The sequence below is a fragment of the Medicago sativa genome, chromosome 4 (assembly GCF_051527215.1).
Source record: "Medicago sativa cultivar Bolivia chromosome 4, Bolivia_mono, whole genome shotgun sequence".
Classification (NCBI taxonomy): Eukaryota; Viridiplantae; Streptophyta; class Magnoliopsida; order Fabales; family Fabaceae; genus Medicago; species Medicago sativa.
In genome coordinates this window covers 11,968,561-11,991,341 of record NC_140752.1, presented here as the reverse complement: position 1 = coordinate 11,991,341, position 22,781 = coordinate 11,968,561, and the positions used below count along the sequence as shown (strand labels likewise).

Below are 22,781 nucleotides of genomic sequence, written 5' to 3'. Positions count from 1 at the left end.
CTCTCTGTGTTTTATTCTGCTGCATTTAGATTCTGATTATCACTTCAGAAGCTGTCTCACTTAGCTTCTGATCAGTGTGTTCAGTTTTTAGGAGAAACGAAGAATTTTTCAAAACACAATTCAACCCCACCTTCTTGTGTTTTTCTCACCTTCAATATACACTAAAAACCTCAACGTATTAGTAAAATGAATAATTTTATTTGAAAATAACAAGAAACCAAAAAAGGATTAAAAAAACCTTACATGTAGCACGTCCATATAACAAATCTAGAATAGTCATAGCTGCAAACATAATACAAAGATAAATAAAACATTTAGAAAGTTCTTTCTTTATACATAAAAATAATTTCAAAACAACATCTCAAAGCTACCTAGTCTTATAAAACAGACATCATTAAGAAAATAATCTCCTACTTATCACTATAAGAAAATCGTACTCCAGCAAAATTTCAAAATTATCCCCAGTTAAACTCATGATCTTCTTAATTTTACGCACTTAATGTTCATTTGGCAAAATAATTCCCTTGATGTCTTTGTAAATTGCTAGTGGGTTATTAATGTCTCTAAATTGGTCCACAAATGGTTGAATACAGATATTGGGGTCGAGAGCGATGTGGTTCAGCAATGCAAAGAGCATATCAAGCTGGTTAAGGACAAGAGAGGAGCATATCTGTGAGTAGCTATTACCTTAAACCCTAGTTAAACCCTCGAACATTAGAATTAAAATCTTATTAAGGGTAGTTAACAAAGATACTCTGTTGGATCGAATTGAACATAACTCACGAGAGTATGGCTTAGTTATAAGAATAGAGGAAATGTTTTCCATATGTACCCTAGCCAGTATAAGAGTTATACGTGTATTTAAATGCTCGAAGTATAACAAGCTAACTTACATTAAATATGTTAGAATGGTATGGTAGTTGTGCAAGTTGCTAAAAGTAATTGACAATGGCTGGTGCATGTATGTGATATTGCAGAAAAGCTTATAAAAATGGTTATCTATTAGAAATTAGCCTCATGTGATGCTGATTCGTGTGAAATGCCTCATGTGTTGTGGGAACTACTTCATAAAAACCACCACTATAATGTTTGTATTAGAGATTTTTTTTAAGGCTAAAGTGCAACTTTGGCCCCCTATCTTTCAAAAAGTTGCGATTTTGGCCCCCTACGTATGAAAACTACAATTTTGGCCCCCTATGTTTAGGGAAATATGCTCTTTTAACCCCCTAACAAAAGGGAAATATGTTTTTTGACCCCTTATCTTTTCAAAATGTTGCGATTTTGGCCCCTTTTTTGGACACGTGGCGTCTTCTCAGCAATTTTAAGACGAAGGGGACCAAAATTGTAGTTTTCATACTTAGGGGGCCAAAATCGCAACTTTTTGAAAGATAGGGGGCCAAAGTTGCACTTTAGCCTTTTTTTTATTGTTGTGATGTTTGTTGTTCTGTATCGAATTAAATTACGAATGCACACGATTAATAGATGTTAAGTGAAGAGATACAAATGTTTACCCACGAATCCACTATCAATGATTTCTTACAAAGAGATACAAATGGGTTACAAGAAATTAGTTTCAACAAGTTCACAATGAGCAAACCCTAATTTCTACCATTTTCCCAATCTCATAAATGAACAAGACACTCAATGATTTTCACTCACCCAAGGTGTTTACAAATGTTCCCTAGCTCTAGAATCTAACCCCGAAAAGAGAACCAACCCTTAGCCTTTGATTTCCTATGCTCTTTTGGTTTCACAAGACTCACCCAAGCTGGGAGTTGCTCACAATTGACTCTCCACTCATGTGTTTCCCATCCCCATAAATCTATCCCCAAAAGACACAAACCCTTTCCCAAGATCCCCCTCTTTTGGTTCTCAAAGATTCACATCTTGAAGCTTTGAACCTCACCCAAAGACCCTCAACCTTTAGTATCTAAAACCCTAAAAGTTCCCTCCTTTGATTTCCATGAGATTCACCAAGCTTACCCAACAAATGGGTCATGGAGTGCTTAAATAGTGTTCAGGATTTCGAGAAATTGTACTACGATTTCTCTCATTGTACTACGATGGAGCAGGTAACAGTACAATACCATGCCTTATACATCTGAATTCTGCTACGATGCCCTACCATCGTACTATGATTTTTCCAATGGCAACTCAAACCTGAACCATCCAAAATCGTACTACGATGCCCTGAAATTGTACTACGATTTTTCCAGAACTTCAACATCCAAATTTTGAGTCAATTTTCAACACAACAAATGAAATATCTGCTTGCCCCCTATGAATGTATGTGTTCATTGAAGTATGTTTACTATACTGATTTAATATAATTGATACAATAGCCATATTTGATATCAGATTTATTGTAATTGATACAATAGCCATATTGATTTCATTCTATGATATACTGATAATGGTTTTAGCATTTCATGAGCCTCATAGTTAAACTAGTTGTGGTTCGATATCATTCATGCTCTACAGGGATCACAGTAAACCAACTCTAATCAATCACCATGGCCGTTCTTGGGCAAGAGCAAGGAGCTCTATGGAGCCGGGTCTCCAATTTACGGAGGCCTCAAATATTTGTAGGGATAGTGGTATAATTGTCGGGGTATAAAATAAAACAATAACACTTTTCGTACGTGCAAAATCAGGCAATAAAAGTCATTTTTCCATAGATAAAAGTCTGAAAGACAACAATTTTGTTGTCAATTATTCGTTGTTCATATGCTCATGTTTGAACATATGCTCATATATTTAACTACAACTTAGTTATTTATCACTATAAATGGTGTTGGATTTTTTTTTTCAATTCTTTTCAAACAAAAATCGTCAAAATTACAACCGAGCCTCTAAATTATCGGGAGGCCTGCTAATCACTTATCCAGATTAATTAGCACTAAATTGTAAGTGGATTATGGCCCTTTTTAGATAAATAGATGAGAATACTTGGTATGATTATGTAATTATGTTTAAAGAAAGTTAGCAGCTGATTTTGCATAAAGTATATTGTTGAAGCAAAATTACAACCTAAAAAGTAAATTTTGGTTATATTTTGAAACGGAGGGAGTAGCTGGGAAACCTCTTGCGAGATTTTTGGGTTTCATAAGCCATATTGGCTCATAAATAAGGTGCAGATATCACGACTCGATTTTCTCTTATTTTATCAAATGGATTTGGATATCAAATCCAAAGAGGAGTACACTAGAGGGATTTTAAGTTTTCTCAATTTTGAAATTGCCAACTCATAAAAAAATGGAAAGTTTTTGCCTCTGCATTAAATGTTTCAATTGCGACAAACATTTTCGGATCGATGTCTATGAACACATACTCCCTCTGTTTCAAAATATAAGCAAAATTCATTTTTTACGTTCATTCATTTAATGATGTATGTGGTTCATAATATGGACAACATACATCATTAAATGAATGAACCTAAAAAGTAAATTTTGCTTATAGGAGTATTTTAAAACTGAGGGAGTATAAATTATGGCTTTCTACATTCGTTGAATCTTTCATGGTGAGAAAGAAAACACTTCTTAATTACCCTCTATGTACATATGTAGAACACGGGTTTGATCATGACATGGTCACATGGATGCATTGATTCATGATGTATATTTCCAATGCATACAATATAGTGATAACGATGAAGCATATATAAATATAGATGACAGGGATCCCGAAGCATTCACAAATGAACATAACGTTCAACAACCTGAATAGGGTGATAATTTAGACAAGTTCTTAAGTTATTGAAGAAGGTAGAGCAAAATCGTTATCTCGATTCTAAGAAGTTCACAAAACTATCTTTCATAGTACACCTATACAACTTTAAGTGCATAAATGTATGGACCGAAAAAAGCTTTTCAATGTTGCTAAAACTGTCAAGTGATTCCTTTCTTGAAGAAAATACTTTGCCTAAATCAATTAACAAGACCAAGAAAATACTTTTCTAATAGTATTTGTCCTAAATGTGGGCTCTCAAGATGAAAATTCAACTCTAATGATGTTGAAAGTAGAAAAAAATACCTATAAAGGTTCTTTGTTTATTTCCTTCGAAGGCTATTACAAAGACTTTTGTCATCGAAAACAACTTCTTTTATCACTATTAGCAGCACCAAAGTCCCTTTATATGGTTAAAGAAATAAAAAATTTGGGGTTTTCACCTCAAAAAAAAAAAAAGCAGGGGGTTTCATCAAATATAAAAAAAAAAGGGAATTTGGAAGAAAAAAAATATGGGAATTGTTTTTACCTACGACAATTGACGGTAGGTAAAAGTACTATTCTGTAGGTAAAGCATGCACGAACTATGCCTTTCCGTTGCAATTAACCGAGTAAAATGCATGGTCAATGTCTTCGACACATATAACTACGGAAATTATCCTATAGGGACGGAAAAAATCAATCACTACAAGTCAAGTTTCTTGTAGGGTAACCACTTGAATTTCATGTGCAATTGAGAAATCAATGATTCGAAACCTACCTAGTCACATCGTCTAATCTATCAATTTGAATGTACTTCCTCCCTCCCGGAATATCTGACCCATTTAATAAAAAAAAGTGTCCCAAAATAATTGAGTCATTTTAATTTTCAATACAACTTTCATCATTCCCAATACAATATAACTCTAATTAATACTACTTTCATCATTCCCAATTCAATATTTTCCACTTTCCCCTTTATTTATACATTTTTCTTAATCTGTGTGAAAAATCAAACTAGCTCAGATATTCCGGGTCGGAGGGAGTATCACACCTGAGGTGTTAGCTAGGTCATAAGAATTTAACATTATAATTTTGAAGTGTTCCCTCGAAAACGATCTTAAAGTAGACATTAATGTCATTTGAATTAATAAAAAAATTCTCCATTTCCAAAATTTTTGAAAGAAAAAATACTACACATTTTTATTTCTTAAATATGTACTTCCTCCGTCTCTATATGTAAGCATCATTTGCCTCTAATAAAATGGTGCTTAGATATAGGGACAGAAGGAGTATTAATTAAGAGAATATTGCTATTTATCTAGAGAGTTTTTATCAAGAATTTATCAGAAAAATGTCTCAACAAATTAAATTTGTTATTTGGCGGAAATCAAGGGAGGTAATGGTGTGTAATTAAGGAAATGTGTTAGCAAATACACTGTCTTGAAATTTTCTTGATAAATTTTATCACTGTACTCCCTCTGTCCCAAATTATAAGAAAAAAAATCACACTTGTTAAGAAAACTAAAACATAAGAATTTGGAGTATGATTTTTTGTGTTTTCTTTGAAAAAGGTTTTATAGGAATATGTAAAAACAATTTCCATTGGCTATTCGTTACGGAAAAAACGAAAGAGAGAGAAAATTGAATGTAATTTGCATTTAATTTTATGAGAATAAACAAAAGTTTTTCTTGGAAAAGAAATTAAAAAAAAAACAAGATTAAATATGATAAAAGTTTGTCTTTTTTACTTATATTTTAGAACAAAAAAAATGAGATTTTTTTACTTACTCCCTCCGTTTCAAAATATAAGCAAAATTCACTTTTTAGGTTCATTAATTTAATGATGTATGTGGTTCATATATAAACCACATACATTATTAAATGAATGAACCTAAAAAGTGAATTTTGCTTATATTTTGAAACGGAGAGAGTATATTATAGGACGGAGGGAGTATCTATCATTTCCCATTAATTAATCATGATTGATTAGTCAATTGAGTGTTCTTTTGGTCTTTTGGACAGGCATCAAGTTTGACTTGCCTCCACCCGACTCATTTTTAAGATGCCGTGCATAATTAATATTCATTCAATAACAAACAAAAATAAATTGAAAGAACCAAAGTTGTTACAATGGTCAAATTCGTGCCCATAATTATTGCCAAAAGTTCAATGCTACAAACAAATGACAATGTTATGGGTCATGCTATGGGTACAAGTTAAGGAACTATAAAATGAAATAAGAAATTAATCTTATATTGAAAATATAAATTATTAAACTTTTACAACATTAAATACACAACTTCCAAGAAAATATTTCCATCTTTAGATTTTTAACTTGTGTCTTAAGGGCACTTGTGCCTTAAGGGCACAAGTTAACATTTCCCTAGTGTTATTTAATGAATCTCAATCATCGAAAAGTTACTATCATCAACGGCTAAAGAATCTCAATCATCTAAATAAAAAACTATCATATCTACAATTATGTACTACCAATGTATAAACTTTTCCATCATACTCCATCCGTTTCAAAATATAAGCAAAATTCACTTTTTAAATTTATTTATTTAATGATATATGTGATTCATAATAAAAATGAATTTTGGTTATATTTTGACACGGTGAGAGTAGAAAACAACTTTCCTTTTCAATATTAAACTCCACCCGTGTATAAATGGGGGATAAATAATTGTTTTAGTGCAGCTTTCCACTCTGCTGTTGTTTCGTTGACAACAAAGCTATTAAAATAAGTAAACGAAAAAACCGCCCACCACAACTTAAAATAAGGTCATGAATTATTAGGAGATAATAAACATTTTTCCCTCTTCCACACCACGCTAAACAAGATCTTCATAATACAATTGTTTTAATAAATACAAAGTGAAATATATTGAATTGGGAGTAATGAAAATAGTATTAAGTAATTAATATTGTATTGAAAAGTAAAATAACTCAGTTATTTTGAAACAATTTTTTTTGCAAATGTCTCAGGTATTATGAAACGGAGGAAGTATTAGATTAGAATAACCAAAATTTAATTTATAAAAGCTATGAACATAGCAGGATATGGATTCAAAATTTGTTAAAAATACCAAATTAAATTCATTGCAGCAAGAACTTATAGTCTTAGTTCTCTTTCTTTGTTTACACTAGCGTAAAGACGGACACTCACGTGCCAGTCTTCCCGCTCTTTTTATTGCCTTAACGTTTGAAAATTATGAATATTGTTTTTTATGAAATTTTGATTTTGATTAACACTTAAAAAAATATAAATGTTTGTTGATTTTAAGTTATAAAAAATCAAACCAACCATTATTATCTATTTCAACGACACCGACAATAATACAATATAACAAAAAAAAAATCTAATTTTTTTTAATGACACCAACAACAATTTTATTATAGAAAAAATTGTTTAAGTGTATAATTGAAATGATGAAAAAGTAAGTATAAATATACTCATCTACTTTGTTACACTTTTTAAATGATAAAGGAAAAAAAACAAAAAAAATATATATTTATATCGTGTTTGTTACATTTGTTTTAATATTTAAATTTATTCTTATCTATTTGATACATGTGTTATTTGTATTGAAAATTGAAGGTATTTTTGGAAAGAAAAATCCAACACAAAAGTGCTGAAATTGTGCTGAAAGGGATAGTTTTCTTTATATAGTATAGATATAGATAACCTGCAAACGTGTGAGTTTTAATTCAGAAGATGTGGGATATGTCTTTGCATCGTTTAACTCATTGATTGTCTGTTGCTGCTTCTCCAACGAGAATGATACTAACTCACAGTTTGGCCATTTTGTCGTCGAGCGACCACCACTGGGTCCAAACTCGTAATAGTTCAATGTTCATATTTCTCAATACAACTAAAATGCTTGCAAATGCGCTTTAACTCACAACCAGGACTTCGACGTTGTTAGCCTGTGTTTTTTATGTTGGTTTTTCGACGGGAAATTTTTTAGTCGAAGCTAAAACTTCATTTTTTGGTTTGTCCAGAAATGAGTGCATTCGACAGATTGTAAAGAGTCTTGGCATATTCGAAATCATCTGGCTTTCGACATCAAAGATTCAAATTGTTTACGAAGAGACAAGGTTAAAGGTTGAATACACGTGGAGTCATGTTGAGTTTGTCGAAGACTTGCAGTTTAGGACCGTTATTTTTCAGTTATTTCTTATTATGTATATATAGAAATTTTTCTTAGGAAAATAAGGGTAACAAATCAAATACAAAATTCTTTATGCTCGAACTATCCAAGTTATCGCGAGAAAATAGTAACAAGACAATATATATGTGATTTGATGTACCAATTTCATTTATGCAATGCAAATCATTTTCTTTTAATTTCTTTACTTTCGTCTTTAAAGTTTTTGCTTCCTTTTGATTCTGAAAACATATTTGATCCTGTCAAACAAGGCAGTTATCTTAATCCTATTCATGTTTAAACTCAAGAACATCATGAACACGCAAACATTTTTTGAGAAAACTTTACACAATATGTTCTATGATTTCTAGTTTAATGTAATAAAATTAAAACTAGCGCTTAAAATATGTGCAGATCACGTATAAGATCCTAGTTGAATAATTGAAATCATAACACGACATATTGCCAACTGCATGAATGATTAAAAAAAATATGTAACGTGAGAGTAATGGATGCAAGATTTTTTGAAAAATTTAATAAAATATATACACAAATGATTCTTTCATACGTATTGCCGGCTAACATGCTTTTCTTGTCCATAATATAATTGATTGTGCACAGTTTTTAACCTTTGTAAACTAATAAAAAATAAAAACTCGATCCAAATTAACATTAAAATATGCACAACTTCTATAAAAAAAGATGCTTTTGCAAAACCAACACTTCCTCGCCGAACACGAGCGGATCACGAATATGTAACACGAGCGGAACACACAAATTATTGCCAACTGCATGAACTATTAAAAATTTAAATATGTAACGAGTATGGATGCTATATACAATAATACAAAATTTAATAAAAAAATATATAAACGTATGATTCCTTCCGCTGTATACAAATTACAACGTATTTGCCAACTAATATGCTTTACATGTTGCTGTTCAAAATGTAATTTCATGCATGTGCCATATGCAGAGTTTTTAACTACTCCATCATATTACTATTCACAAAGCTTTAATCATATTTTTTAACTAATATATAAATACAAATGTTAGTATGTAAGATGTTTGATTTGTCTCAATAAATAATTTCATAATATCAAATTTTTGTAATTTTTTATTACATATAATTAAAGATATTAGTGGTCAAAGTTGTGTATTAACATGTGTGTGGTAGTTGACTGCGACATGTATTTTGAAACGGACGAAGTATATGAGAAATGATATTTGTACAATCATTTTTGATAACTTTTGTGACAACTTTCTCTCTCATATTCAGATCATGTTTTTACTTTCTCTCTATTGATTTGGTTTTTGTGCCAATAGATCATCTTCTTTGTAAAATTTTGGTTGTCTCCAACGTTGTCAATAAAATGGTTGTTCAAATAACATAACTCTCTCTCTCTCTCTCTCTCTCTCTCTCTCTCTCTCTCTCTCTCTCTCTCTCTCTCTCTCTCTCTCTCTCTCTCTCTCTCTCTCTCTCTCTCTCTCTATATATATATATATATATATATATATATATATATATATATATAGGGATCAAATCACACCGAGGTAATGTTACACCAATGTTACACCGTTCAGTATTGATTTACTCGATGTATATTTTTTAAATTTGACCGTTGGATTGTAAGTTTATATCACATAGATCATTCAAATGATACGGTTTATACACTTTTATAGAACACAGTTTTTTTTGAAGAGGCTAAAATGAAATATATTACCACATCAAAAAGGCCTTCCTAGCACAAGATGTGCTGAGGAAGAAATACCCAAGTAACAGACAAGTTCAATCCATAATTACAATGCAAAAAGCCGCCCACCAAAAGACAAAAAACAGGGAAAACAGAAATTAACCGATGCCTAAGACGGTAAACGGACTAAGCCACCAACCATGAAAATTGAGGGAGAGACTGACTAAACTCCCCTTCAACCACCTGAACGTTAGAGACTTAACTTTGTCCACCACCTGCTGAATAATACAATAATTGTCATTGAAAATCCGGTTGTTTCTTTCTTTCCAAATTTTCCACACTGTTGCTAACCAAATAACATGTAAGATGGATCGCCTTGACTTAGCAACACCACCAATAAAGCTGAACTGATAATAATGACTAGAAACATCACCAGATAACACACAAGAGACACCAAGCCACTGAAGAATAAAATTCCAAACAGAACCAAAAATATTACAATGAAATAATAAATGAGAAGATGTTTCCACCTCCCCACAAGCACCAATACGTAGCTGAGCGTCGACGTCAATCACATGCCGACAATATAGGTTGTCTTTGGTAGGAAGCCTATCACGGAGCAACCGTCAAGCAAATAACACCACCTTCAAGGGAACATCCTTATGCCACGGAGACGACTCAGGTTCCAACACATCAACAGGTACATTAGCAGTAATAACATTATAAGCACTACGGACCGTGTAGACTGAAGATGTTTCCACACGCCATATCGTCCTATCATCCATATCAATCTGCAAAGTGACATTAAGAAGTAAAAGCCTAAGTTCCCCTACCAACTCCTCCTCCCACGCGAACAACCTACGCCTCCAACTCCAAGCCCCACCTTCATTCCCCCAACCTAAAAGATGCATGCTAAACACAGATTGATCCTTCAACTGTGACAATTCAAATAATCAAATAATCTATGAAATCTATCTCTAAGAGGAACATCACCCACCCAAACATCTGTCCAAAATTGAATATTTTTACCGTCACCCACAGACAACCTAACATTACCATGAAACCACTCCTCCATGCGCAAAGACGAAATATCTTTCCACCAAATAGAGGCCTCACGGCCACCATCCCTTAGGCAGCCTCCCTCCACACCATAACAGGCCGACAAGACTCTATACCATAAACTCTCTCTATTCACCAATAACCTCCAACACCACTTCCCTAATAAAGCAGTATTAAAGTCCCTAATTCTCCTTACCCCTAAACCACCAACCTCCGTACTCCGACAAATAGTTTGCCAATCAATCCAAGATATTTTCCTGTGGTCTGCACGCCCCCCCCCCCCCCATAAAAAATAAATAAAAATAGATTCAATAGAAGAAGCGATACCTGATGGAGCCTTGAAAAAAGAAAGAGCATAAACAGGCAACGATGACAGGACAGACTTCAACAGAATCAGACGACCACCCATTGACAAGTATCTCGAACTCCACCCCGACAGTCTAGAGTTTATTCGCTTAATAAGGGGCTCCCAAAAAGCCAAACGACGAGCATTTCCACCAATAGACAACCCAAGGTACATGAACGGAATAACTCCAACCTTACAATTCAAAACCAACGCTGCTTCGGATAACCAAGAATCTTGAACATTCACCCCCACCAACAGACTCTTCAAAAAATTCACCTTTAAACCAGATAGTTCTTGAAAAAGGATAAGGACTGCTCGCATACTACGAATATTCGCCCACGATTTTTCACCCAATAATAACGTGTCATCCGCGAACTGAAGATGGGAAACCGTAACCGGAGAAAACCTTCCCACCTTGTAACCAGTAAATAAATTATTATCAGTCAACGATTGCATTAAAATTTGAAAACCCTCTGCAGCCAAAAGAAACAGAAAAGGTGAAAGGGGATAGCCTTGCCTCAACCCCCTGCCTAAAGAGAACTCATCTGTTGGGGACCCATTCACCAAAACTGACGATGTGGCTGTCCCAATACATTCTTTTATCCACTTGCGCCAAAGCATCGGAAACCCCATCTTTAACATCACCTCGTCCAGATAGTTCCAATCAATAGAGTCGTATGCTTTTTCAAAATCGACCTTGAAAAGGATTAACTCCTTCTGACATTTTTTTGCTTCATCGACAATCTCGTTAGCCACCAAAATCCCATCAAGAATCTGACGACCTTTAATAAAAGCCGACTGAGAATTCGATATTACCGATCCAATCACCAAACGGAGCCTGTTCGCAAGAATCATAGCCAAAATTTTATACAAGCTTCCTACCAAAGATATGGGACGAAAATCATTAAACTGCTGCGGATTATCAACTTTAGGAATAAGTGCAATGAAAGTACTATTTATTCCTTTGGTCAATTTTCCGTTCATATGGAATTCCACCAAGAAACGCATCACATCTTCCTTCAACATATCCCAAAAATCCTTAATAAATCCAAAAGTAATACCATCAGGACCCGGGCTCTTGAAACTATCACAGTCCCACACTGTTGCCTTCACCTCATCCAACGAAAAAGGTTTAATCAAACCAGCCCCTTGACGACAAGTCAACGACCGAAACTGAATACCATCCATGCTCGGTCTATCCACACTGCGGTTTTGAAAATGAGTGGAGAAATGTTCAAACACAGCCGCACGAACATTGTCCACCCCTTCCACTAACACTCCATTCACCATAAAAAATTGATTTGCATTCCGACGGTGTCTACTTGACATGATTCCATGAAAAAACTTAGAGTTTGCATCCCCTTCACGTAACCATTGCATCCGCGACTGTTGCCAACAAATGCTAGAATTAATTCGAGACAAAGAGTACAACTCCTCAGAAAATCCATGAAACTCTTCTATGTCCTCATTCGCCAGCACCACAGACTCGGCCTGAAGCTCAACATTAGCAATGCGATCCTTCAAAGAAGAAATCTTAGCTTGTAAATTTTTTGAATGATTATGGTGCCATTCTTTCAATGCAATCTTCAAAAGCTTCAGTTTCTCTTTTAAAACATAACCACCCCAACCATCTACTTGGAAACTACTTCACTTTTCACGGACAAACTCTTTATAGCCTGAAAACTTCTCCCAACATTTTAACTTGTGCACCGGCTTTGGACCCCAATTCTCCTCATCAATACTAAGCTGAATTGGGCAGTGATCAGATAAACCCCTCACCGAAGCCACTTGAACGCAATTAGGCCACGTCAGATGATAGATCTCTGGCAAGTGCACCAAATACTATCGAAGTAGTAAAAATATCGATCCCACGAGGACTGTTTTAACTTCAATAATTCAATCGCGTTATAAGAATAGGATGTGTAAAATTTTATTTTGATTTGCCACTAGGCGGTAGATTTGGTTTGATTTTAATTAAATCAAGTAACAGAAAATAAAGATTTGGTTAAGAAAATATGGGAGAGATGAGATCAGATCCGTCGAATCCTCTAAGTTCCCCTAATTGGTCTACTGCACCTATTTGTTATGAACCCTTTTCTAATTTACGATGATTAACAAAATAGCCCTAATCAATCCCTTGAGTTAGGACCCTCTTCTTAAACTACAGCCCCTAATTCCTTAGGTGGTTTAATAATTCTTGAAGGTTTTACCGAACGTTAACCTATTATCACTAACAAACGATTATCTATTCCTAGACTAACCCTGTTTATTAGAACAATTCAATTAGGTCTAAGTTGAAAGCCATGGTCAGTGGTCATTCATTCTCACGAAATCAAGTTATATGTGATCAAGATATAAAAAGCATTAAGAACAATTGAATTGAATAAACTAGAATTGAATTCATAAACAAAATAGAGTTTCACAGCAACATGTGTCAATTAGGGTTACAAAGATTCATCTCGGATCTAATCTCTAAGAGATTTAGCTACTCATAATCGAGTTTACAAATAGCATAATCAATGAAATAATTAAAACATACATGAATTGGTAAAAGGTTGAAGAAATCGCCCTTCTAGCCGTCTCCGATGTCTCAAAATCGCACTTTGCTCTCCAAAATCGTAACCCTTGTTCTTCAGATTGAGTGCAGTATTTATAGAAGTCATGGGCCTGAACCATCAAAATCGCGCCGCGCCTTGTATAATGGCGTGCCGCGATTTCCTCTTTACAGGAAGTGTGTAATTCTGCTTCAAAAATCGCAGCACGGCTTGAAATTGGCGTGGCGCGATTTCCTTCGAACAGACTTCAAATTTTAAGCTTTTTGCACTCCAGAATAGTATAAATTGCATGAGAACTCTATCAAAATGTCACAATAAGTCCCTAATATTACGTAATGACAGGATGTCATCACAACCCCAAACTTAAACCATTCCTTGTCCTCAAGGAATTTGCTTGCAACAGTGACAAACGACAGTAAAATAACAGTTACCTGACAAAACGATAGTACCCAAAAGTTCATTCTCCTTCTAGCTAAAGATGAGCTAGTTTGACTTGTTCGCATCCACCAATTCACAACTCCACGCATTAAATTGAAATAGGGTTCTGCCAGTCGACATGCAGGTCTACATATTACCATACGCTTGAAAAGTTTCTAAACATCAATCAAAGTCAATATCATTACACACTTTTGAGGTCTTTAGGGTTATAACGGGGCTTAGGTGAAAGGTGGGATATATTTGGATAAGTAGGCTACACAAAATTTGAGTTAGGCATTCCTACGGAAGTTAGAGCACAAAATTCAATCCTTCAATCATTCACCTTGTGGAATAATAATCAATGCAAAGGTACTAGAGAATATTTTTAACATTTAGGGACAATCGAGTTTGAAGTTACTCGGATTTTCAATGTTTTGTCCCTTTTTCATCATTCAATTTCTTTTTTTTTTTTGATACACCATTTTTGTGTGTATTTTGCATGTCAATTTCATATTTCTTTCATTTTTGTTCTCTTATTCTCTAGTACCCCCACCTCAAACTTAGTTGGTTGCAAATTCCAATAGCAACCCCAAACTTAATCTTTAGCAACATTCTACAATGCCTTAACTTAGAAAATACATTAAGGGACAAGTCCTAAAAGTCTCTAGGCTTGTAATGTAGTTTGTTACCGAACAAAAAGTTCTAATCCTACCGGCTCACAATTGGTTAAGAAAGGATAAATTCAACAAATTAAAACAGGGTAGGCTTCAAAAAGGCTCACAGGACCAAGCACTTTTGCCTCAGTGTGTAATTGACAAAGACCAATCAATAATAGAGAAACAATGCAAGTTCTAGAAATGTAGTTGCATGGAAAACTAATCTAAATATAAGTAAATTGAAAAACAAATTTGGCAATGAACCTTATGGCTGAGATTTCTGGGAGTATGTGACTACCTAGCAACGCCGTACACTTCGCCTTTGAATCAAGTCACCCCTCCTTTAGAACTTTTGGAATACCGTTTCATCAAACAACTGTTACTAAACTGGAATAGGTCACATGAAACAAAACAAATTCATTAATAATACAAGTGCAGGAGCAATTACAATAGGGAAATAGTTCAATGGACTTCGACATTAAAAAGAAAATAAAGAAAATACATCAAAAGAAAAATGACTGAAAATAAAATACAAAGCAGAAAATGCTAATCCATCAGTAGATCAACCCATGTTCACATCATCATCCGGGTGTTCAGCCCCCGGTGTCCTTAATCCCTCGAAGATGCCATCCCCTTGATCTTGCTTGGTGGCATTGAAATCGTCAGTGATTTCCCTCCTCAGTTTCTCAACCCAACACTCCTCCGGCGGTTGAACATTCAGCAATGCATTAAGGGCTTCAGGGCTGAAATCAATGATCTTGCCCCAAACAAAAGATTGAAAGGGTGTATCGGAAACCCGTGCATTTGCAAAGAATTCGACGATCACGGTTTTGTTGTTCGCTTCATCGATCATCTCATTCAACTTCGTCCACCCTCTCCTTCGTAACTCAGCCTCAAAGAATTGATAATTCACAAGCTTTGTGAATTCAAACTTCCTCTCCCCCACAACTTCAAAACTTTTCATGGCTTTGTGGAACTCTTGGGCTTGGTCATTGATAAAATGAATGGCGTTTTCGGGTGGTTCGGATGCGGTGCGAGGGCGTTTGGCTTTGCTTGTGGATGACTTGGGGTTGGTGGCTTTCTTTTAGCGGGTGTTTCGTGGATTGGAGGCCTTTGTGGTTAAGGAAGATGGTGAAAAGGAAGTTTTGTGAAGTTTGGGAAAATTATGATGGATTATGATGGATTGTGAATGATAATGGTTTGGATTGATGAATTTGTGATTGGATTGTGGTTTGATGATGTTTAGGAAGTGATAAGGTAGATTAAGATGGGAAAAATTCGTGAATGGGAAGTCTAGGGAAATTTTTGGTAGAGAAAAGTAGGAAAAATGGAATGAAAATGATGATGAATAGTGAGGTTTTTATAGGCTGAGGAGAAAAATCGCGCTGCGGCCATATACAGGCGCGGCGCGATTTTGTAGAAACAGGGAGTTCTCTCATGCCAAAACTTGTTTTCTTGAAAAATGCATGAGTCTTATTGAATTTTTGAAAAACTTTTGAAGAGAGATTCATGCAAGACATCAGTACCTTGCATGATTTTCTTGATAGGAGGTACTAGAACAATTTTTCGAAAACTTTCCTGCCTCATATTAAAAAGAAAAGAAAAATATTTTTGTGTTTTTATTTTTGAAAGCAATAAAATCATACCTGAAAATTAAACAGTGGGTTGCCTCCCACCCAGCGCTTTCTTTTACGTCATTGAGCTTGACGCTTCAACCACTGTTAGGGTGGCAAATATGTCAGAAAGAATATATCATCCTTCTTCTTCCTCTTGTTTGGTAGGAATTCCATGAATTTGTAGCAAAGAAGTAGATGCTCCCATGCTCTCACCGTTAAACCTTTAGAGTTTAAGCTCTCCCACCGTAGAGAAGGATGTGCATCCATCTGCACACGAGTGATTTCCTCAACCTCCGTTGGTTCAGACTTCGGGAAAATATCAACACTCCTCACTTTGGGTTTTTCTTCCACCTCAACCTTGTGACACTCACTCTTCATCTGAATCAGCTTCCTTTGAGACTCATGTGCTTTCTCAACAAGATCACCACACTGAACATCAAACTTTTCAAATAAAACTTGATTTGACACCAAGAAATCATCTAAAATATTCTGAAGTTGAGTATTGTAATCGATGTTGATCACCTCTTTCTTCCCTTCACCATCACTACCTGGTTGATTTGCCTCATAATGACCACAACTCGAGATTTTGTTGTCCAAAATTTTGATCTTAAAAGATAGCATATATTTTTCATACTGCAACTTAGCAATCTCTTCTGTGTCATAGAGGAGTAACCTGTCTATCATAGCTGCAAAACTTGGATAAACTTTTCAGTAGCACAGTACAATGAGAAGAAAACAAAGAGCATAATATTTTTTTTTATAAATATATATACAAAAATATAAAAGACAGAAATCCTAAATAATAACGTAATTGCCTTGTTGAAATAATTCAACAGTCCCCGGCAACGGCGCCAAAAACTTGATAGATCTCTGGCAAGTGCACCAAATACTATCGAAGTAGTAAAAATATCGATCCCACGAGGACTGTTTTAACTTCAATAATTCAATCGCGTTATAAGAATAGGATGTGTAAAATTTTATTTTGATTTGCCACTAGGCGGTAGATTTGGTTTGATTTTAATTAAATCAAGTAACAGAAAATAAAGATTTGGTTAAGAAAATATGGGAGAGATGAGATCAGATCCGTTGAATCCTCTAAGTTCCCCTAATTGGTCTACTGCACCTATTTGTTATGAACCCTTTTCTAATTTACGATGATTAACAAAATAGCCCTAATCAATCCCTTGAGTTAGGACCCTCTTCTTAAACTACAGCCCCTAATTCCTTAGGTGGTTTAATAATTCTTGAAGGTTTTACCGAACGTTAACCTATTATCACTAACAAACGATTATCTATTCCTAGACTAACCCTGTTTATTAGAACAATTCAATTAGGTCTAAGTTGAAAGCCATGGTCAGTGGTCATTCATTCTCACGAAATCAAGTTATATGTGATCAAGATATAAAAAGCATTAAGAACAATTGAATTGAATAAACTAGAATTGAATTCATAAACAAAATAGAGTTTCATAGCAACATGTGTCAATTAGGGTTACAAAGATTCATCTCGGATCTAATCTCTAAGAGATTTAGCTACTCATAATCGAGTTTACAAATAGCATAATCAATGAAATAATTAAAACATACATGAATTGGTAAAAGGTTGAAGAAATCGCCCTTCTAGCCGTCTCCGATGTCTCAAAATCGCACTTTGCTCTCCAAAATCGTAACCCTTGTTCTTCAGATTGAGTGCAGTATTTATAGAAGTCATGGGCCTGACCCATCAAAATCGCGCCGCGCCTTGTATAATGGCGTGCCGCGATTTCCTCTTTACAGGAAGTGTGTAATTCTGCTTCAAAAATCGCAGCACGGCTTGAAATTGGCGTGGCGCGATTTCCTTCGAACAGACTTCAAATTTTAAGCTTTTTGCACTCCAGAACAGTATAAATTGCATGAGAACTCTATCAAAATGTCACAATAAGTCCCTAATATTACGTAATGACAGGATGTCATCATCAGACACCATCTCTCTGATAATAAGAAACGATCAAGACGACTCATAGAATTACCATCACCCCGAAACCACGTAAATCTACGGCCCCGGAGAGGTAAATCCATAAAAACGTTGACACCAATGAATTGATTAAAATACGCACTCCCTGAATGAAGACTTGAATTTCCCCTACTACGACGTTCCTCCGACCACCGAACAGTATTAAAATCCCCACACACACAAATATTATGATCAGACAAAATAGACAACCGCTGCGAAATATTGATCCAAAGAGCTTGCTGACGAGAAACATCACACAGAGCATAAACATTCAACAAAGTGAACTCCTCACTAGTCTTCACAAACCGACCTTGAATACCTAGAACATGCTCAAGCTGGAACGATGCCCACACCTCAACCTCTGAACAATCCCAAAGTGTAACCAACCCACCCGATGCACCACTCGACGGTTGAAATGAAAAATCAACATTTGAGTCTTTCCAAACAGATTTACAAACCACCCCATCAAAAACTGACAACTTTGTTTCTTGGATACAAATAATGAACGACTTTTTCTGCCTCACCAACTGACACACCTCCCTTCTTTTTTCGAACCCACCTAAACCCCTTACATTCCAAGAGATAATCTTCATCAAAACCACGCACACCAAACACCCCACTCCCCAACTCCCTCATGACTCACGGCCTACCCCTCTACCCCTCCACCCTCTGCCGTTTTTCTTCCCGCCCCAGACAGCACATCAAATCTATTATTTTTATCCCCTTTAAAGTTCAATCCCACCAACTTGCCAATCCCCTTAACATCATCGGATTTCGCCTTATCACTACCATGAAGAACGAACCAATTTGTCCAATCATTTGTAACAGAAGCCTGTGATCCACTTTGAGAAGAAGTTTCATCAGTATTTACCTTTTCCTTCGGACCTTCGGAAACCACTTTACGACGTTTATGAGTTTTGCGAAGAGCACGAAGAACCTCCCTACGATCCTTTTCGAATAGCCTGGCTATACGCTTCAAGTTTAGAGCACATTGTCGTAGATGCCCACTTCCCTTCTTCTTAAGCGTTCGATGAGCATCATGAGGAATATAATTTTTTCTATTAAGTTCCAAAGGACCTCCACCACCAGTAGCAAAAGTCTTGTGCCTATGTACCCACTCTAAGCTCCACGGGCCTGCAGTAGCTGAGAGTGCACGACCTGGAGGGCATGAAGTTGTTCGCAAAGCAGTTTTCTTAGCACCCCCATGCAACTGGCGCGGCTGTCTGCTACTACAGTCAACTTCTGCTGTGATATTTTCCAAAACAGCACTAGAAGCCATAGCTTTGTTCACATTTGATTGCTTCTTGCCTATAACAGCTTCGTGATTATTTATAGTGGCCCTAGGAGTATCTTGGACCCTCAACGAAGAAACTGCCTTCACTAGAGAACACTCTTTCACGGAAGCTTCAGCTGACTCAGAATTAATTCGGGTAGCAGCACCAACATTCTCATTATGCCACTCGTCGGATAACTGATTCACCATATCATCAACATCACCACTTGCAGCTAACACATCATGTACTCCATCCGAATGAACCTCCTCTACAGCTGTAAATTCATCTTCATCACTTAAACATGCATCCTCTCCTAACCCAAAACCCCACTCTTCAATAATCTTAAAGTCAAAGAGTTCACCGTCAACCATAACCTCGGCTTCAGTATTTATTACATCCAATGACGACGTTGCTAATAAAACACGCGCATAATCAAATCGCATTTTATCCAACGTAAACTCATCCGCTCGCAAGAACCGACCGCAGTCATAAACACATAGTTTGAAAAAATCGACGTTCCAAGCATGCAACAATATTCCACAAATTCTCACCCATGCACCACGTTCATGACCCACCATGTCATTCTTCCATCATACAGGATTGTAGAAAAAATTATTAAAACATTCCGACGCTTCCTTAAGAGCACCGCTGACATCCTCGTCATCTTCCATTCTTAAAAGTACCTTGTCTGCCCCTAAAGGAAGAATTTTCATCTTTTCAAACCCAGCATCAAAAATCCGTCGTTGGATCACCGAAATTGCCTCACCATGTAACACCGAAGCCACCATACCCTTACGAGCCCAAGTCACGTCATGTTCCATTGAAACATACTTAGGAATAAACTTTTTTCTCGCTGCTACCACAACCACCTCCTCATTACCACGATCCCTCCTCACAATCTTCTCACCACCTCCCTCCTCTCCACGGACCACCTGAGCATACCCACCATCCTTGTTTTTCACACCCTCAGGAACAATCCCCCCACCAGCCTTACTAACTACTCCCACATAGCCATTCACTCCTCCAACCTTACTTTTTTCTCCCTCTAACTTTTTTTCTCCATTTAAACTTTTTTCTCCCTCTCCCCTCTCTCTACCACCACCCCTCTTATTTCCAAACCTATCGAAACTAGACACCTTAGCTACCACCCTCCAATCACCAAACCACACGTTATTCACCGCCTTTAACAGTTTGTCAACATCCTTCACATTACCATATCTAACAAACCCAAATGCACCGCCATTAATATTGCGTTTCCGAGCCAAATAAATATCCTCCATAACACCACAGACCTCAAACCCTTGACGCAATTCTATATATGAAATATCATGTGGTATGTTTGTAAAATAGAAGGAAACAAAGTTCGAATTCACAGTTTTTGACTGACCACTTGAAGGTACTGCCTTGTTGCGTGAAACTGATCTAGAACCCTTAGGATGTTGATTCACGCCCCCTTCTGCTGGATTGGATAACACAGTTCTGTCACATACTTTGGATCGCGAACGTGATTGCAGCACATAAGGCACCTCGTACCCTAACCCATCACGTTCCCTGTACCTGTCAGGCCTTGCATAATGAATAACAACACGTCCATCTTGAGCAACATCCTGATTACCAAAATCACAATCTTCCTCAGAGTCATACCAATAATCAGAGTCAAACCTAGCCCTAACCCTAGACCGCCCCTGTCGATGCTCCCTTGAACCTCCATGCCGCTGCTCCTCCCGAAGCCTGTCCCGTTGTCTGTCCGCCTGTTCCTGCGATGTCCCCTTTCACGGTCTCACATCGGACCACTCTCCCCTATTCCCCCCCTTTTGTGGCACCCTGCTTGGCCCCCTACCCCCCTATAGTACCTTGCTTCCTGTGAAGGTGAATACCGACGCGGTTGTCCCCGGTGGAAACGGGGATAACCGCCACTCTCTCTCTCTCCAGACCACGCTCTCTCACTCTCTCTAGACATCTCACTCATTTATAGAACACAGTTAATCTTGTGTGTATCTTAATAATATATCAAATGATTTTAGATTTTCGTAAAAATTAATGTGAATAATTTATGTGATATAAACTTACAATCCAACGGTCAAATTTGAAGAATATGCATCGAATAGAATGATATTAAACGGTGTAACATTACCTCGATGTAAATTGATCTCTCCTCGGTGTATGTATATGTATATGTGTATATATATATATATATATATATATATAATATAATATAAGGTGTATATTAACAATGTATGCCTTTTATATTTGGAACAAAAACCTACACTTTTACTTTTAAAAGCCATTAAACTTAAGGGTGTTATGGTAATTTTAGTTTTTTTTTCTCTCTTTGCAATTAAATGATTCATCTTCTTTGTTTAACACAAATTACTATTACTAATTAGTAACTGTGTGTCTGTTCCTTCACCATGGTTCATGGTTGTCCAGTTTTTTTTATTTTTTTATTTTTTATAATAAACTAGAAACTTGTGGTGCCATAATGGTTTTTAGATTGAAAAGGACAGTTTGAATAAATGCCATGATGACCGTGACATCATATATTTTATTGGAAACATGGAAAAGTTTTCAAAAATAGCACTCTTCTCTTTCATCCATGATTCGGTCGAAAAAGACATTTTTAGAGGGCAATTTGTTAGCATGGTCTTTCGATTGGAAAACTTTTTAGTCGAGCCTAAAACTTCATTTTTTGGTTTGTCTATAAATGAATGCATTCAGCAGATTATAGAGTCAAGGCATACTCGAAATCATCCAGCTTTCGATAAAGAAGATTCAAATTGTTTACGAAGAGGCAAAGTTAGAGGTTGAAGACACGTGGAGGCATGTTGAATTTGTCGAATACTTGTAGTTTAGGACCGTTAGTTTCAGTTATTTCTTATTATATATATTGTAATTTTTTTTTTTATAGAAAATGAAGGTCACAAATCAAATACGTAATTCTTTTTGCTCGAACTATCAAAGTTGTCATGAGAAAAGATTAACAAGACGATGTATGTGTGATACGGTATACCAATTTCATTTATGCAATGCACATCATTTTCTTTTAATTTCTTTTTTGTTTTTTGGTCAAGATCTTTAAATTTCTTTACTTTCGTCTTTAAAGTTTTTGCTTCCTTTTGATTCCAAAAACCTTTTTAATATTGTTGAACAAGGTAGTTATCTTCGTCATTTTCATGTTAAAACTCAAGAACACTATGAACACTCAAACATTTTCTGCGAAACTCCTGCACAATATATTTTATAATTTCTAATTTGATCTTACAAGTAATAAAATTAAAACTAACGCTTGTTTATCAAAAACACTGATAATCAG

The 22,781-nt window shown here is 35.8% G+C and overlaps 2 protein-coding genes across 2 annotated transcripts; both read right to left on the bottom strand.

Annotated features, from left to right (window-relative positions):
- Window positions 1-18,840: 18,840 nt before the first annotated feature.
- On the bottom strand, window positions 18,841-20,046 carry LOC146926352 (uncharacterized). Its single transcript, XM_085706895.1, has one exon. It carries the CDS (start codon window positions 20,044-20,046, stop codon window positions 18,841-18,843), a length of 1,206 nt encoding a protein of 401 aa, XP_085563021.1.
- Window positions 20,047-20,058: 12 nt separating this feature from the next.
- Window positions 20,059-21,437, bottom strand: LOC146926351 (uncharacterized). The gene is made up of 2 exons (XM_085706894.1): window positions 21,309-21,437; window positions 20,059-21,225 (listed from the first exon to the last, which is right to left on the bottom strand). Exons 1-2 carry the CDS (start codon window positions 21,435-21,437, stop codon window positions 20,059-20,061), a joined length of 1,296 nt encoding a protein of 431 aa, XP_085563020.1.
- Between the last annotated feature and the right edge of the window lie 1,344 nt (window positions 21,438-22,781).

Coding starts and splice junctions, on each gene's coding strand:
- LOC146926351 (XM_085706894.1), bottom strand. CDS start 21,437: ATGAGTGAGATGTCTAGAGAGAGTGAGAGAGCGTGGTCTGGAGAGAGA. Junction 21,226..21,308: donor AAGCAAGGTACTATAGGGGG/GTAGGGGGCCAA, acceptor GGGACATCGCAG/GAACAGGCGGACAGACAACG.
- LOC146926352 (XM_085706895.1), bottom strand. CDS start 20,046: ATGGTGGGTCATGAACGTGGTGCATGGGTGAGAATTTGTGGAATATTG.